At 42.5% G+C, this 18279-nt stretch overlaps 1 protein-coding gene across 3 annotated transcripts in view; it reads right to left on the bottom strand.

Moving 5' to 3' along the window:
- Nucleotides 1-18279, bottom strand: part of LOC110496319 (beta-1,4-N-acetylgalactosaminyltransferase 3) — a 42838-nt gene that overhangs the window by 6810 nt on the left and 17749 nt on the right. For 2 of the 3 annotated variants that reach the window (XM_036955699.1, XM_036955696.1), the window contains exons 2-13: nucleotides 18130-18185; nucleotides 17925-17996; nucleotides 6338-6433; nucleotides 6152-6242; nucleotides 2197-2297; nucleotides 2018-2085; nucleotides 1369-1447; nucleotides 1193-1259; nucleotides 924-1076; nucleotides 726-835; nucleotides 544-644; nucleotides 246-319 (exon numbers count right to left, since the gene is read on the bottom strand). In XM_036955699.1, coding sequence (XP_036811594.1) covers nucleotides 246-319; nucleotides 544-644; nucleotides 726-835; nucleotides 924-1076; nucleotides 1193-1259; nucleotides 1369-1447; nucleotides 2018-2085; nucleotides 2197-2297; nucleotides 6152-6242; nucleotides 6338-6433; nucleotides 17925-17996; nucleotides 18130-18185 — 1068 coding nt within the window. Of the gene's footprint in view, nucleotides 1-245; nucleotides 320-543; nucleotides 645-725; nucleotides 836-923; nucleotides 1077-1192; nucleotides 1260-1368; nucleotides 1448-2017; nucleotides 2086-2196; nucleotides 2298-6151; nucleotides 6243-6337; nucleotides 6434-17924; nucleotides 17997-18129; nucleotides 18186-18279 lie in introns of those variants that run through there. The other variant, XM_036955700.1, reaches the window with a different exon arrangement.

The raw sequence follows: 18279 nt of genomic DNA, 5'->3' as shown, positions 1-18279 counted from the left end.
TTACCACCTGCAGAACCACTCCTTTATTGGGGGTGTCTTGCTAATTGCCTATAATTTCCACCTGTTGTCTATTCCATTTGCACAACAGCATGTGAAATTTATTGCCAATCCGTGTTGCTTCCTAAGTGGACAGTTTGATTTCACAGAAGTGTGATTGACTTGGAGTTACATTGTGTTGTTTAAGTGTTCCCTTTATTTTTTTGAGCAGTGTACTTTTTAACCAAAGAAAAATGTGTGTCTCCTACCTCTACCTCTGGCCCGGCCCTCTCCCTCCTGCCCCTCTGGCTCATCCAGCCTCATGTACCTGGAAAACCCATACCTAGAGAGTGGTGATACGGGGTGAGGGGTAGAGAGGGAATGTTATCATCTCTCTCTGACGACATTATCCATAACTTCAGTGATTGCACCCTGCCCTCTGCTGTTTGGTAATGGTAACGACCTCATACAGGTTAAGCCGCTTCTTAGACCAGAGTCATAGATAGAGAGCTAACAAATACAAACACTCTCCCTATCCCTCTCCCGGCCTCTCTCCCTCCTTCTCACCTGTCCAGGTATAGGGGACTGTCGTGGTAGAAGCAGGTGTTGTCTGTCTCCATGTGTGTGAGCCGCGTGTAGTCGTTGGGATAGATGTAGGACATGTGGACCTGGAGACACACAAACATGGTAATAACACGCTCATTTCTGTTAGTTATAGGGATTCGAGGTGGAATATTTATGGTACTTACAAATTGCAGGCCTTGGTATCGCAGCAGAGGGAAGCCTTTGATGATGTAGCTGGGTTTATAGGAGCAGTCAGGTAACACGCCTTGTAGGAACCTACTGTCTAAGGCAGGGACTACACACACAGAGTTATTTGTTCAATCTAGTGACTGTAGTGTTGTGTGTGTGTGTGTGTGTGTGTGTGTGTGTGTGTGTGGTCTTACTCTGGTATAGGGTGTCGCGTGGGTCGACTCTCAGCATGTCGGCTGCAGGCTGGTTGCTCAGCTGGTTGTCGGGCTGGTTGCTAGGCGAGCGGGTGTGACTAGCAGCCGTTTGGGGTACATGAGTGATGTCACTCATCCTCAGAGCAGACTCATCTGTACACACACACACAAACATCTGAAATACATGTCTGAAATAACAGTTAGGTAGTTAAAATTTGTTAGTAATATTGAATAGCTAGAGTGTGTGTGTACGTGTGTGTGTTACTCACTGCTGTAGAGGGATATGTACTTGGAGCTGATGACTGTAAACCTTAGACCCTCCTGGTTCAGCTGCCACTGTGTCAAAACAAATACACACACACACACACACACACACACACTTAAAACTACTGCCCAGATGCGCGCGCACACACACACGAAAGTGTAGAGAAGAGGGGAAACTCACCGCCACCTCTATGTGGTCTGTTCCTCTGTCGTTCTGTTTATGGACTATCTCAAAGAAGTACCTCCTTTGAACTGACAGCCTGCAGAACACACAAAACAGTTACTGTATGCTAGTCTCTGATATGCAGTTGTAGATGCCTGCCATGTCATGCCCCTTAACTGTGAATGCCTTTCTTCCTCCCGCTTCCATAGCTACCTCCCCCTCTCCTGCCAATACCTGACTATCACCTCCCTCCCTCTATCACCTCCTTTAACCTCTCTCCCCCTGTCCCCCTCCCTCTTTCTACTCTACCCCTCTCTAGCCTGTGGTCCATGCTTCATTATGGTAGTTGTGACAGCTTCTTTTGTCAGGATCAAACCCATGTCTCCCTGCACCATTCATCATTGTACACACCCACACTCACCTCAAAAGGTGTGTTTGTGTACATTTCTGAATGTGTGTGTGTGTTCATCCTGGCTCAGTAACATAGCTGAGCCACCACAAGAAGAAAAACAACCTCTGCTAAAAATAACTCTCAGCCCTGTGTTTGGATATATTTTCAGTTATTCACTTGAAACAAATAGATTCATACACAATTTTGCTTCCCGACAAACTTCCGGAAATCATAGCCTTCACTCATACACACCCACACAGTGTTTAGCTGACTCACCAAACCGGTCTGGATGTCTGACTGGCATACTTCCCAAACTCACCAGGAGCAGTCCACTCCATGCCAGTCTGCAAAACACCACACACATTCAGAGAGCTGCCAGAACCCCAAATAAACACTATCATTACAGTCACTGTAGACATCTTAGGTCCAAACTGACAAACACTCTCAGAGCCCACCTTGCCAATCCAGGCCAGTAGCTGCAGGTTGAGTGGAGAGTTATCCCGGCTCAGCCAGAACTCAGAGTTATCATCAGAGCTCACCGCAAACACAAACTCACCTGGAACAAACAGACACACAGAGATGGCAAATCTAGTCAGATAATTCTTTGAATTAGGTGTTCCTCTGGGTTCAGTGTTTGGACCCCTGTGGTTCAGTCACCCTGTGGCATGTAAAGTTGTCAGAACTGATCGTATAATTGAATGGCTGTCTTACTGCACCAAACACAGTTGTCAAAAGCCTTAGTGTTACTATTCACCCAACTTAGATGCTTTACTTCAGAGATCAACAACTACATTCAGCCTTGGGACAATTTTGTCTTGAGTGGATGGTCAGGGTCACGGAACATAATTACAAATAACTAATTTGTAGACTGTGAATTGACTGCAAGAAGCCCAAACATACATAATATTTAACTAAAACAAGCATTTCAAACCTTGCTTACATTTGTATACGATCACATACAGTACCAGTTAAAAGTTGACACCTACTCATTCAAGGATTTTTCTTTATTTTTAAAATGTTGTACTTTGTAGAATAGTGAAGACATCAAAACTATGAAATAACACATATGGAATCATGTATTAACCAAAAAAACTATTGAACCAAAAATATATTTTCCATTTTAGATTCTTCAAAGTAGCCACACTTTGCCTTGATGACAACTTTGCACACTCTTGGCCGTCTCTCAACCAGTTTCACCTGTAATGCTTTTCCAACAGTCTTGAAGGAGTTCCCACATATGCATATCGTCCTTTTGAAAATCAAATTATAGTGCAAACCAGATGGGATGGGCATATCGAACCACACATGCGGAGATCATCCGTACACCTACTCTGCGTCTCACAAAGACACAGCGTTTGGAGCCAAAAATCTCAAATGTGGACATATCAGACCAAAGGACAGATTTCCACCAGTCTAATGTCCATTGCTCATGTTTCTTGGCCCATGCAAGTCTTCTTCTTATTGGTGTCCTTTAGTAGTGTTGTTTTTGCAGCAAATCGACCATGAAAGCCTGATTCACGCAATCTCCTCTGAACAGTTGATGTTGAGATGTGTCTGTTACATGAACTCTGTGAATCATTTATTTGGGTTGCAATTTCTGAGGCTGGTAACTCTACTGAACTTATCCTCTGCAACGCAGGTAACTCTGGGTCTTCCTTTGCTGTGGCGGTCTTCATGAAAGCCAGTTTCATTGTAGTGCTTGATGGTTTTTGTGACAGCACTTGAAGAAACTTTCAAAGTTCTTGAAATTTTCCAGATTACTTTAAGACATGAAGGTCAGTCAATGATGGACTGTCGTTTCACTTTGCTTATTTGAGCTATTCTTGCCATAATATGGACTTGGTCTTTCACCAAATAGGGCTACCTTCTGTATACCACCCCTGCCTTGTCACAACACAACTGATTGGCTCAAACACATTGAGGAAAGAAATTACACAAATTAACTTTTAAAATCTAATTTTATTTGTCACATACGTGTTTAGCAGATGTTATTTTGGACGTAGTGAAATGCTTCTATTTCTAGTTCTAACAGTGCAGTAATGTCTAACAGTAATATCTAACAATTTCACAACAATACACACATCTAAAGTAAAGGAATTAAGAATATAAATATTGGGTGAGCAATGTCAGAGCGGCATACACTTAGATACAGTAGAATAGAACAGTAAATACACAAGATGAGTAACGCAAAACATTTAAACATTAAAGTAGCCAGTGAAAAGTAGCCAGGGATTCCAAGTCCATGTAACCTCAGCAAAAAAAGAAACGTCCTCTCACTGGCAACAAGGGGGGGTCAAAATAAAAAGTATCAGTCAGTATCTGGTGTGGCCTCCAGCTGCATTAAGTATGTCAGTGCATCTCCTCCTTAAATCACCAGATTTGTCAGTTATTGCTGGGAGATGTTACCCCACTCTTCCACCAAGGCACCTGCAAGTTCCCGGACATTTCTGGGGGGGGGAATGGCCCTAGCCCTCACCCTCCGATCCAACAGGTCCCAGACATGCTCAATGGGATTGAGATCTGGGCTCTTCGCCTGCTGTGGCAGAACACTGACATTCCTGTCTTGCAGGAAATCACGCACAGAACGAGCAGTATGGCTGGTGTCATTGTCATGCTGGAGGATGAGGGTCAGGATGAGTCTGCAGGAAGGGTACCACGAGGGAGGAGGATGTCTTCCCTATAACGCACAGCGTTGAGATTGCCTGCAATGACAAGCTCAGTCCGATGATGCTGTGACATTCCTTCGACGATAAACGCGAATCCGACAATCACCCCTGGTGAGACAAAACTGCGATTCGTCAGTGAAGAGCACTTTTTGCCAGTCCCGTCTGGTCCAGCAACAGTGGGTTTGTGCCCATAGGCAATGTTGTTGCCAGTGATGTCTGGTGAAGACCTGCCTTACAACAGGCCTACAAGGCCTCAGTCCAGCATCTCTCAGCCTATTGCGGACAGTCTGAGCACTGATGGAGGGATTTGGCGTTCCTGGTGTAACTCGGGCAGTTGTTGTTGCCATTCTGTACCTGTCCCACAGGTGTGATGTTCGGATGTACCGATCCTGTGCAGGTGTTGTTACATGTGGTCTGCCACTGCGAGGACGATCAGCTGTCTGTCTGGTCTCCCTGTAGCGCTGGCTTAGGCATCTCACAGTACTGACATTGCAATGTTTTGCCCTGGCCACATCTGCAGTCCTCATGCCTCCTTGCAGCATGCCTAAGGCACGTTCACGCAGATGAGCAGGGACCCTGTGTATCTTTCTTTTGGTGTTTTTCAGAGTCAGTAGAAAGGCCTCTTTAGTGTCCTAAGTTTTCATAACTGTGACCTTAATTGCCTATTGTCTGTAAGCTGTTAGTGTCTTAATGACCATTCCACAGGTGCATGTTCATTAATTGTTTATGGTTCATTGACCAAGCATGGGAAAGTGTTTAAACCCTTATAATGAAGATCTGTGAAGTTATTTCGATTTTTACGAATTTTCTTTGAAAGACAGGATCCTGAAAAGGGACATTTCTTTTTTTTGCTGAGTTTATATAGGGCAGCAGCATCTAATATGCTAGTGATGGCTATTTAACAGTCTGATGGCCTTGAAAAATAGCTTCTATCTCTAGGTCCCAGCTTTGATACACCTGTACTGACCTCGCCTTCTCGATGATAGCGAGGTGAACAGGCAATGGCTCGGGTGGTGGTTGTCCTTGATTACCTTTTTGGCCTTCCTGTGACAACGGGTGCTGTAGCTGGACTGGAGGGCAGGTAGTTTGTCCCCGGTGATATGTTGGGCAGACCGCACCATCCTCTGGAAAGCCCTGTGGTTGCGGGCGGTGCAGTTGCCGTACCAGGGTTTTAGGTGCCGAGCCAAATTTCATCAGCCTCCTGATGTTGAAGAGGCGCTGTTGTACCTTCTTCACCACACTGTCTGTGTGGGTGGACCTTTTCAGTGATATGTACACAGAGGAACTTGAAGCTTTCCACCTTATCCACTGCGGTCCCGTCGATGTGGATAGGGAGCCCTCTGCTGTTTCCTGAAGTCCACGATCATCTCCTTTGTTTTTCTGACATTGGGTGAGAGGTTATATTCCTGGCACCAGCCTTCCAGGTCCCACACCTGTTAATTGAAATGCATTCCAGGTGACTACCTCATGAAGCTGGATGAGAGAATGCCAAGAGTGTGCAAAGCTGTCATCAAGGCAAAGGGTGGCCACATTGAAGAATTTGTTTGAAGAACACTTTTTTGGTTACTACATGATTCCATGTGTGTTATTTCATAGTTTTGATGTATTCATTATTATTCTACAATGTGGAAAATAGTAAAAATAAAGAAAAACCCTGGAATGAGTATGTGTGTCCAAACCTTTGACTGGTACTGTATATCTGGGAAAACTTTGGAACAGATTGCCAAAATTTTAAAAAAAATACCGTCGGTATAGGGGTGGAGATAGCCAAAAATCCTGAGGCCGTAGTTCATCCACCTGGGAGAAACAGCCAACTTCTTTACTGTGGTTCTGGACTAGAGGAGAGAGCAAGAGAATGGGTGTAGTCTTCAGTTGAGCTATGACATGTCATGTCATGTATATATGTTGGCTCGGGAACTGTGTGACTCACGTGTGGGTAAAGAGGGTAATGCAGGTTCATGCGAAGCTGAGCTGTAGAGCTGCCACACCAGTCCTCAAAGGTATGGAGATTAGCCCGTCCCTTATACTGGGGGGGAACACATGACAGTTTGATCCCATAATAACACCCCAAGACAGTTTTATTTATTCTTTATTTAACTAGGCAAGTCAGTTAAGAACAAATTCTTATTTACAATGACGGCCTAGGAACAGTGGGTTAACTGCCTTGTTCAGGGGCAGAACGACAGATTCTTGTCAGCTCAGGGATTTGATCTAGCAACCTTGCGGTTAATGACCCAACGCTCTAACCACTAGGCTACCTGTCACCCCAGTTATCTGAGCTGTGAGTGTGTGAGAGAATTAAGCAGGTCAGATCCAAAGCCTATAAGGAGGAGCTGTCTTCAGCTAACAGCAGAGAAGCTAATGATTGGTCATTAGCTTGGTGGCTACAGTCGCTTAGCTTGGTGACAACTAGTCCCAATGTGGCCATGATTTATTACACAGATGGAAACTAAAAACACCCCTAGTCTCTCACGAATGTAGGATAAAATTATATTTTAACTTACTCTACCAAAGTCTAACAAAGTTGCTAAAACACGTGACAAAATGAAGAAAGGAAGGACGGCATGTGAACGGCCAGCCGGGCAAATGGCTGGAGCTTTTGGTAGAAAAATAAGATAGATAAGCCTGAGAAGACAGCTGTGTTGATATGTGACATTTCTCTGACAGAGCGCAATGCTCCTCTATTTTTAATGTGAAGCTCTGAGTTGTCTGACAAACTGCACGATTGTGATTAGCTTGAAAAATCTGTAAGGAGTAGGTCAAACAATAGTTACTAGTTTTACATTTGGGTAACTGAGTGTACAAAACATTTGAAAAATATTGTTTTTAAAGTATACATTTTCTTTATTATCATTTCCCCAAACCCTACCACCCCTCCCCTAATTGGAGTAAACTAAATGGACAACACCACTTAGGCTTCTACATACATTTCACAGACACTATTTATTAGTGTCTTTTTAAATCCCATCCTTCAGCTCCCCTCAACTCTTCCCATCGATCTCTGAAAACCATCCAGTTTTGATATCTAATTGCAATGTGTTTTAACGGTGCTGTTTCACAAAAGTTCTGAACCTTTCCATTCTCAGTTTCTACAGACTCTAAATAAAAAAATTAAATTTTTACTAAGAGTATTGTTATTGATAGATTGACTATGGCTTTAAGTCACCCGGCAATGCTATTTGATATATTAGCTCCAGGTTTTTTTTGTTGCCATTCCTGAACCTGCGACCAGAAACAAGCTACATATAGGCAGAACCAAAACAAGTGATCTAATTAGTCTGTCTTCGCAGCAACATCTGCAGAGCTGGGATGGTTGTATCCCCATATGCATAACATTCTATTGGTTGCAAGAATTTTGCATAATAATTGAAATTGCAAAACTTAGTTTATGAACTGATGAACAAAACCATGTGCCATGGAAGCGGCACATCGAACATTTCTTCCCAACTACTTCAGTAACCTGTATGGTGCAATTTTTTGCTCCTTAAATTAAACTGGTATACTTTTATTTATTTATCACAATTTGCTTTAACCAATGTCTTCAATGCAGGGCCGACAGATCCTTACATTCTCCCACTTGCCTCCATTTTTGCAGTATTGCTGCAATCAGTTAATTATAATTTTGGATAGATCAGACATTTCCATATACAGTGAACAAAAATCGAAACTCAACATGTAAAGCGTTGAGCTAAAATAAAAGATTCACAGACATGTTCCAAAGATAATTTCTCTCAAATTGTGCACACATTTGTTTACATCCCTGTTAGTGAGCATTCCACCATCCACAGGACAGATGTGGCATATCACAAAGCTGATTAAACAGCACCTCATGTTGGGAACAATAAAAGGCCACTCTAAAATGTGCAGTTTTGTCACAACACAATGCCACAGATATCTCAAGATTTGAGTGTGCAATTGGATTGCCAACTGCAGGAACGTCCACCAGAGTTGTTGCCAGAGAACTGAATGGTAATTTCTCTACCATAAGCCGTCAATTTAGAGAACCGGCCTCACAACCGCCAACCACCTTTATGGCATTGTGTGGGCGAGCGGTTTGCTGATTTCAATGGTGTAAACAGAGTGCCCCATGGTGGCGGTGGGATTATGGTATGGGCAAGCATAAGCTACGGACAACACACACAATTGAATTTTATCGACAAGAATTTGAATGCACAAAGATACCGTGCCATTCATCTGCCGCCATCGCCTCATGTTTCAGGATGATAATAAAACGACCCCATGTCGCAAGGATCTGTACACATTTCCTGGAAGCTGAAAATGTTCCAGTTTTTCCATGGCCTGCATACTCACCAGACATGTCACAGTTTGAGCATGTTGGGGAAATTCTGGATCGACGTGTACGACAGGGTGTTCCAGTTCCCGTCAATATCCAGCAACTTCACACAGCCATTGAAGAGGAGTGGGACAACATTCCACAGGCCACAATCAACAGCCTGATCAACTCTATGTGAAGGAGATGTGTCACACTGCATGATGGCAGACAGTAACACCAGAAAACCTCCTGGTTTTCTGATCCACACTCCTACCTTTAAAAAAAAAGGTATATATGACCAACTCATGCATATCTGTATTCCTAGTCATGTGAAATCCATAGATTAGGGCCTAATTAATTTATTTCAATTGACTGATTTCCTTATATGAACTGTAACGCAGTAAAAATCTTTAAATATTGTTGGATGTTGCATTTATATTTTTGTTCAGTATATTTGTTAGCTGCATGTGTGACCCATTTATGATCTCATTAACATGTTTTGTTTTTGTGCACCTGGCTACCGTGTCAGCGTGCACTGCGCCCGGCCCACCACAGGAGTCGCTAGTGTGCACCGGGACAGCAACATCCCTGCCGGCCAAACGCTCCCCTAACCCGGACTTCGCGACAGAGCCTGGACTCAAACCAGAAACTCTAGCGGCACAGCTAGCACTGCGATGCAGTGGCTTAGACCACTGTGCCACTCGGGAGGCCAAGCCCTGTATTTCTAGCCCTTTAATATTATTGTTGGATCTGATTTTAAAAGTGCCATTTTATTATGGCCAATGAAATGTTAGCTAGTGGACAACCCTGTTTTACTCCTCTTGACAGTTTAATACTTTCTGAGAAGTAGCCATTATTTACTATTTCACACCCGGGGTCGGTATAATAACTTTAACCCATAGTACAGTATAAGAGATTCTACAAAATTAAAATAGTCCAGGCATTTATATATAAACTCAAGGACTTTTCAAAAATCAGCTATGAATAACAGACTTGGTTTACCACATTTTTCATGTTGTATTGTTTCCGCTACTTGTCTTAAAGAAAACGTGTCTGATTAGGATGAATAATATTGGACAATACCTTCAAGTCTATGCATTTTGCTAGAATTATTGCATCACAACGCTGAAGTGTAAGGGGCCTCCAGTTGTTTTTTTAGGTGGACTCGATCTTTCTATTTACCACCTTGGTTCTGTTTCAGTAATAGTGAAATCAGACCTTCTTGCTGCCTATCTGATAGTCAACCAATTTTATAGGAGTGGTTAAAAAAGGTTTGATATACCTCAACAGGTATGCTGTCCGTCCATGGAGTTTGTCCGGACTTAAAGGATTTAACTGTATCAAGAAGTTCCTCTTCTGTAATGTGGCCTTCACGTCAGTCTTTCTGTACAGCTCTTCATTTTACACGATAAATAGAAGAAAAATTATTCTTAGAATTAACGTCAGTTAGCTTCCTCTTTCAAAATAGTGTCTGGCAGTCTCTATGGGGGTGCCACAGGGTTCAATTCTCAGGTCTTTTCTCTGTATATATCAATGATGTTGCTCTTGCTGAGGGCGATCCCCTGATCCACCTCTACGCAGATGACACCATTCTGTATACTTCCGGCCCGTCATTGGACACTGCTATCTAACCTCCAAACGAGCTTCAATGCCATACAACACTCCTTCCGTGGCCTCCAACTGCTCTTAAACGCTAGTAAAACAAAATGCATGCTTTTCAACCATTCGATGCCTGCACACGCACGCCCGACTAGCATCACCACCCTGGATGGTTCCGACCTAGAATATGTGGACATCTATAAGTACCTAGGTGTCTGGCTAGACAGAAAACTCTCCTTCCAGACTCATATCAAACATCTCCAATCTAAAACCAAATCTAGAGCCGGCTTTCTATTCCGCAACAAAGCCTCCTTCACTCACGCCGCCAAACTTACCCTAGTAAAACTGACTATCCTACTGATCCTCGACTTCGGCGATGTCATCTACAAAATAGCTTCCAACACTCTACTCAGCAAACTGGATGCTGTTTATCACAGTGCCATCCGTTTAGTTACTAAAGCACCTTATACCACCCACCACTGCGACCTGTATGCTCCAGTCGGCTGGCCATCACTACATATTCGTCGCCATACCCACTGGCTCCAGGTCATCTACAAGTCTATGCTAGGTAAAGCTCCGCCTTATCTCAGTTCACTGGTCACAATGGCAACACCGACCCGTAGCACGCGCTCCAGCAGGTGTATCTCACTGATCATCCCTAAAGCTAACACCTCATTTGGCCGCCTTTCCTTCCAGTTCTCTGCTGCCTGTGACTGGAACGAATTGCAAAAATCGCTGAAGTTGGAGACTTATCTTCCTCACCAACTTCAAACATCTGCTATCTGAGCAGCTAACCGATCGCTGCAGCTGTACATAGTCCATCGGTAAATAGTCCACCCAATTTTACCTACCTCATCCCCATACTGTTTTTATTTATTTACTTTTCTGCTCTTTTGCACACCAATATCTCTCTACCTGTACATGACCATCTGATAATTTATCACTCCAGTGTTAATCTGCAAAATTTTAATTATTCGCCTACCTCCTCATGCCTTTTGCACACAATGTATATAGACTATTTTTTTCTTTCTACTGTGTTATTGACTTGTTTATTGTTTACTCCATGTGTAACTCTGTGTTGTCTGTTCACACTGCTATGCTTGATCTTGGCCAGGTCGCAGTTGCAAATGAGAACTTGTTCTCAACTAGCCTACCTGGTTAAATAAAGGTGAAATAAAAAATAAATAAATAAAAGTAATTTGTAACAAGTTACTGTTAATTATTTTGGGGAGCATTTCTACATTTGAAGATTTTTTTAAAATCCCCATATTCCAGCCAGTTTGCTTTATTTTTTATAATATATTACACTTGATCTTTCTGGAATAAGTTCCTCCATTTATTTTTATGCCAACTTTCTGTGCCTCTATGGTACCATTTTTATTGAATTCTATCTATTGTTAGTTCCTCCATTTCATGACAAACTTACCAGTTGAATCCGGGTGAAAGCTATGATCCCTTGATGTTAAATCCACTTCAAATCAGTGTAGATGAAGGGGAGGAAACCGGTTAAAGAAGGATTTTTAATCCTTGAGACATGGATTGTGTACCATTCAGAGGGTAAATTTGCCTTTTAACGAGGTATGGTAATAGCTGCCAGGTGCACTGGTTTAAGTGTGTCATGAACTGCAACGCTGCCGGGTTGTTTCAGTGTGTATATCAAGTATGATCCACCACCCAAAGGACACCCAGCCAATTTAACACAACTGTGAGAAGCATTGGAGTGAACATTGGCCAGGATCCCTGAGGAATGCATGACACCTTGTAGTCCATGCCCAGACAAATTAAGGCTGTTATGATGGCAAAAAGGGGGTTCTAATCAATATTAGGAAGGTGTTGCTAATGTTTTCTAGACTCCGTGTATGGCTGAGGAATATGTAATGCGCCCAAATGATATACATCTCAAAATAATAAGTCTAATGGGTGAAAAGCAAATTAAGAATATCCAATGGCTAGATAATAAAATACTGTACAACTTTAGAGTAAGACTAAAAAAAACAATGCCTTCCAATAAGATGAAAGTAAAACGGGAGGTTGAAGCCTCCTTGTGAACGAGTTACAAAATAAAAAAGTGTCATTAAAACTTTATTTTGGAGAGCCACACTTATTTTGAAATATAACTACCAATAATTTAATGAAAGTAGCCTATAGCAGGTGCTCCCAAACGTTTTCACTCAGGCCCCCCCTTCCAGCATTGGGGAACATTCCACGCAACCCCTATCGCACAAGCACTGTTCACACCGCTCATTGGTGAAGAGAATTTTGCAAGAATATTTGCAGTTACAGCTAATTTTCTTGCAATTCTATACCTTTTGCCATGTCAAAATTTTATTTTATTTAACTAGACAAGTTAGTAAAGAACTAATTCTTATTTACAATGACAGCCTACCAAAAGGAGACAAATGTAAAATAGAACACACCACAACAGAGACCTAAGAACACAACATAGCATGGCAGCAAAACAACATGGTAGCAGCACAAAACATGGTACAAACATTATTGGGCACAGACAACAGCACAAAGAGCAATAAGGTAGAGACAACACATCACGTGAAGCAGCCACAACTGTCAGTAAGAGTGTCCATGATTGAGTCCCAATGAAGAGACGGAGATAAATATTATTAAAAAGTCCAGTCGGAATGTTTTTTTTGCAGCTTGTTCCAGTCGCTAGCTGCAGCGAACTGAAAAGAGGAGCGACCCAGGGATGTGCGCTTCCCGGACCTTTAACAGAATGTGACTTGCAGAACGGGTGTTGTATGTGGAGGATGAGGGCTGCAGTAGTCATCTCAGATAGTGGGGAATGACGCCTTAGAGGGTTGTATAAATAAGCATCAACCAGTGGGTCTTGCGACAGGTATACAGAGATAACCAGTTTACAGAGGAGTATAGAGTGCAGTGATGTGTCCTATAAGGAGCATTTGTGGCAAATGTCATGGCAGAATGGTAAAGAAACAGCTAGCCATTCGAGAACACCCTTACTTGCCGATCTATAAATTATGTCTCCGTAATCTAGCATGGCAGGATGGTCATCTGAATCAGGGTTATTCTGGCAGCTGGGGTGAAAGGGGAGCGATTACCGTAGAGGAAACCAAATCTAGATTTAACTTTAGCATGCAGCTTTGATGTGCTGAGAGAAGGGCAGTGTACCATCTAGCCATAATCCCAAGTACTTGTATGAGTGACTACCTGAAGCTAAACACTCAGAGGTAGTAATCACACCGGTGGGGAGAGGGGCACTCTTCTTACCAAACCACATGACCTTTGGTTTTGGAGGTGTTCAGAACAAGGTTAAGGGCACAGAAAGCTTGTTGGATACTAAGAAAGATTTTGGTGTAGAGCGTTTAACACAAACCCAGAGAGGGGCCAGCTAAGTATAAGACAATCATCTACATGTAAAATGGATGAACGAGCTTCCTACTGCTGAGCTATGTTGTTGGTGTAAATTGAGAAGCGCGTGGGGCCTAGGATGGAGCCTTGGGTTACTCCCTTGGTGACAGGCAGTGGTTGAGACCGCAGATGTTCTGATTTTATACACTGCACTCATTGAGGGAGCTAGTTTGAAAACCAGGCCAAAGACCACTCAGACACCAATACCCTCACAAAAACAAAATGGTCAAAAGTATCAAAAGCTTTGGCCAAGTCAATAAAAATAACAGCACAACATTGCTTAGAATCAAGGGCAATAGTGACATTATTGAGGACCTAAGGTTGCAGTGGCACATCCATAGCCTGAGCAGAAACCAGATTGCATACATGAGAGAATATTATAGAACCCAAGAAAGCCAGTCAGTTGATTATTGACAAGTTTCCTACACTTTTGATAAACCGGGCAAAATAGAAATGGTCCTATAACAGTTAGGATCCATTTGATCTCCCCTTTAAATAAAAGACACACAGTGGCTGACTTCCAAGCAATTGGAACCTCCCCAGAAACGAGAGACAGGGGCAGCAACCTATCATCACCAAGCCTTAAAGAGAAAAAGGGTCAAGTTTAAGGAGCTCCTTCAGCAACTCGGACTCTGACTGCCTGCAGGGAGAAACTTTGTAGCAAAGCAGGGGGGGGGGGGGGGGGACATGGGCAGCTGTGAGGAGGAGGGTTTATTCTCCAGGTCTTTAACCATTTTGAAGAACTTCTTTGAGTTAGACTCAGAGAACTGCTCCTTAAAAAGGAACTAATTTTGTCCTTCCGGATAGCCTGAGTGCACATACTTCTCATTTGCCTGAATGAGGGCCAGTCAGCCTGAGTATGAATGTGCCGAGCATTTCACCAAATGGAGTTCTTGAGGTGGAGTAACTGCCAGATCATGGTCATACCAGGGACTGAACAGGTTTTTAATTCTCATTTTCTTTAGGGGTGTGTTTGTTAACAATACCACTGAAAATATAAAAAAGAAGGTCAAAGAGTCTCCGACAGAGAGAAGCTGATTCTATACCAATTTACAGAGGCCAGGTCATGAAGGAAAGCTTGCTCATTAAAGTTTTTTTAGCAAGCGTCTGACAAATCAGGAGAGGTTGTTTCACTGAGCAGCCATTACAAACACAGGCTGTAAAACAGTGATCACGAAGGTCATTACAGAAAAAAAACTGATGCCTATCAGGATTATTTGTGAGGATAACATCAAGTAGAGTAGCCTTGTCTGGGTGTTTGGAGTCATAACTTGTGGGATTGGTAATCTCAGGAAGATTTAGGGAGTCCCATTGCTTTAGGACTTGGTCAGGTGGTTTCAGCATGCCCCAGTTTAGGTCACCTAGCTGGACAATTGCAGACTTAGTGGAAGGGACCAGGAGAGCATTTAGGGTACAGGCCGGTGCTGATGGTGGACAATAGCAACCAGCAACAGTCAACAAAGAGCTATTGGAAAGTTTAATGCTTAAAACCAGAAATTCGAATTGTTTGGGGACAGACTTCGTGGAGACAACCAAGCACTGAAGATGTTCCTTGGCAAAGATTGCCACTCACCCGTCTTTGGAAGATCTATCTTGCAAAAAACAAAAAATATCCAGAAAGGTTAACATCAGTTTTCAAAACACTCTTCCTTAACTACGTCTCAGTAATGACCAACACATCTGCATTGGAGCTATGAACCCAAACCTTCAATTGATATATTTTAGGCAATAGGCTTCTAGTGTCAACTTGCAGAAAATCCATGCTTTGAAGCAGATATCAGAGCACAAGTCAGAATTGGGGCTAGCAACAGTAGATGGGCCTTGGTGGATGGGCACATTTTCAGATATCACCAGCAAGAATACAATCAGGGCACGGCCGAGGACAGGGAGAGCTTTGCAGTGTTGATTTATGACAATTGAATTTGCATTAGATGGCAACGAGATCATATTGTACAACAAGTTCATCAGGTAACATCAAATACAAAGCCGGCAGGAGGTGGTTAGAATAGGACGGGAGGCAAAAGAGTCCGTGTCCCACGGTTGGGTAAACAGGCAAGTTCATAGTCAAAGCATGCAGGGGTCATGAGGTAAATAGCATAAAGCACAAGAGAGAAAACAACTTGGGGCTAGCCATTGTAAGTTCAGAGTCACTTGCCACAACAGTGTGTGTGCTGGAGGCAAGCAAAAGCTTGGGAGAGAGGGGGGAATGTGGCGGGGGTACCTGTACCAGACAGGGGAAAGGATAGGATACCAGGACAGGACAGATAGTGAACAGATCGCCAGGTGGAATCCAAGTAGGAGTGCAGCTGGTAATGAGAGTAGGTGTCACACGTCCTTGGGAGAAGCTTTTTTCAGGAGGCAGATTCTTTGTAGGAAATCCCAGCTAGCTAGCAAGTCTCATTTTGAAAAGGAGGTTGTAAGTCATCTCTTCAGTTTTGGCGAATGGTTCTTTACGACGTCCAAATAAAGTTGTCCTGTGGCTGTTGTATTTTGGAGATTGCGAGGAGGATATTTTCTGATGTGATTAAAGCAACAGTACTGTTTCTTATTGAGGTAATTTACAATTGAAGTGTCCTGGCTGCATATCAGTTCAAAATAGAGATGAATCCAGGGGTACTGTATTGTAATAACCTCTGCACAGATTGAGGGGGATTCAAAAGGCATTTGGGTGGGGGAGGTTGCGAAACTCTCCTGCCATTGTTGGGCTAAAAGTCTGAGTTTCTCACTTCACACCCCAGTGCAATTGATCTGTTATGTCCTAGCAAGCTCAGTAGCCTTAATTTAGCATTCAGTCCTTATAAAATGAAAACGTATCACTGGCATTTATTTAGCTGACATGGGCTAGCTAATGTGTATTCATATGATATTTGAGTGAATAAAAATGTACAGAAAGTTTAGGCTTGGTGTTTTTAACTTTACAATGTCGTTTTGTAAATTTAGTCCACTGTAATTACTGCAATTGCAAAAGGGGTCTCTAATGATCAGTTAGCCTTTTAAAATTATAAACTTGGATTAGCTAACACAACATGCCATTGGAACACAGGAGTGATGATTGCTGATAATGGGCCTATGTAGATATTATATATATTTTTTAATACTTTTTTATATATATAAATAAATAGGCCGTTTCCAGCTACAATAGTCATTTACAATGTCTACACTGTATTTCTGATAAATTTGATGTTATTTACTGGACAAAAAAAAAATTGCTTTTCTTTCAAAAACAAGGACATTTCTAAGTGACCCTAAACTTTTAAATGGTAGTGTATATCTGTTGCTTTTATTTTGTTTTGTTTGTGGGACCAATACATTGGCTATGCCTAGGCTAAACGTTCAGGCACTTGAGATGTTTTATTTTTAAAAACTAAATATCCCCTGTATGTTCCGACACCACCACAATGTTTGAGAGAGTTTGGTGTTGTGGCCAGTTTTTAAAGTGAACAATAACTTTTCGGCCCATCCAGTTTACTAAAAAAAACAGTGCAATTACCACAATCGTACACTTGGGAGAGGTTGAAAGGACACTTAAACGTACCCTGGATACCCCATAACATCACCACAATGTTCACAATGAGTGAGGTTGATATGGTATAAATTGTGCTTGAGACTGAAAAAAATTGCATTTGGCGATTGCAAATATGTAATAGCACTGGAATTATCTACTTTACAGGCATATGCCACTTTGGAGAAGTTTAGTGACACTTGGAAATGTCCCATGACCACACCTGATACTAAAACATCTGCCCATTTCTAGTTAGGTCTATCAACACAATTTTTTCATGAAATTGTTCACATATTGTGGAAGCCATCTGATGCGTTTCCAGCTCTGGGCATCAATAATGCACGTATAGCTTGTCATTGAAAGATTACTTCCTAAATAAAATGTTTAAAAAGCATATAATAAAAAAAGTTATTTTGTGTATTCTGAACTCTTCCTCAAATGTCTTTCCAAATATACCAAGTTTTGGCATGTCAGAATCAATGTATTACACATGAATAGCAGTTACTTTTGGGTATGTCTATTTAGGCGTAAATCTACATTTTGCCATTAAGTTAAAGTGGTGAAGCCTTTTGTATAAGATTCTACAAACTTAGCACAGCAGCACACCATGATATAAAAGAAACATGAGGACTCCTACTTAGATTCTGCTCAAACACTGATTACTACTATACACTAAGGCCTAAATACACACACAAGGGGGGGGTGAGCAAGCCTGGGCAGGTTGTGGATGCTTCCTGTGAGGTGAATAAGAGAGCGTACCTCTGGCCTCCAGGGCTGTGGGGTGTAGCTGGAACGCCAGGCTTCTGAATCCTCACTCGCATCACCTCCAAACTGGAAAACGCACAGATGAAGCAACTAATTATATTTTGTGATAACTGGTATGTGACAAATTCTTTCCCATACACACCGTCTCCTACACGCTCTTACCCTCTTCATACTATCCCTGTCTCCCCCCCATCCTTACCAATCTCTCTTGTGTAGGAATTCTCCCGGGGCTATCCTCACTAGCAAGACTGAAACCTGCACAGAGAGAGAGAGACAGAGAGAGAGACAGAGAGAGAGACAGAGAGAGAGACAGAGAGAGAGACAGAGAGAGAGACAGAGAGAGAGACAG

Source organism: Oncorhynchus mykiss, chromosome 2 (assembly GCF_013265735.2).
Source record: "Oncorhynchus mykiss isolate Arlee chromosome 2, USDA_OmykA_1.1, whole genome shotgun sequence".
NCBI lineage: Eukaryota > Metazoa > Chordata > Actinopteri > Salmoniformes > Salmonidae > Oncorhynchus > Oncorhynchus mykiss.
Note: the sequence above shows the minus strand (reverse complement) of the source record. Positions and strands in the feature narration are given on the sequence as shown.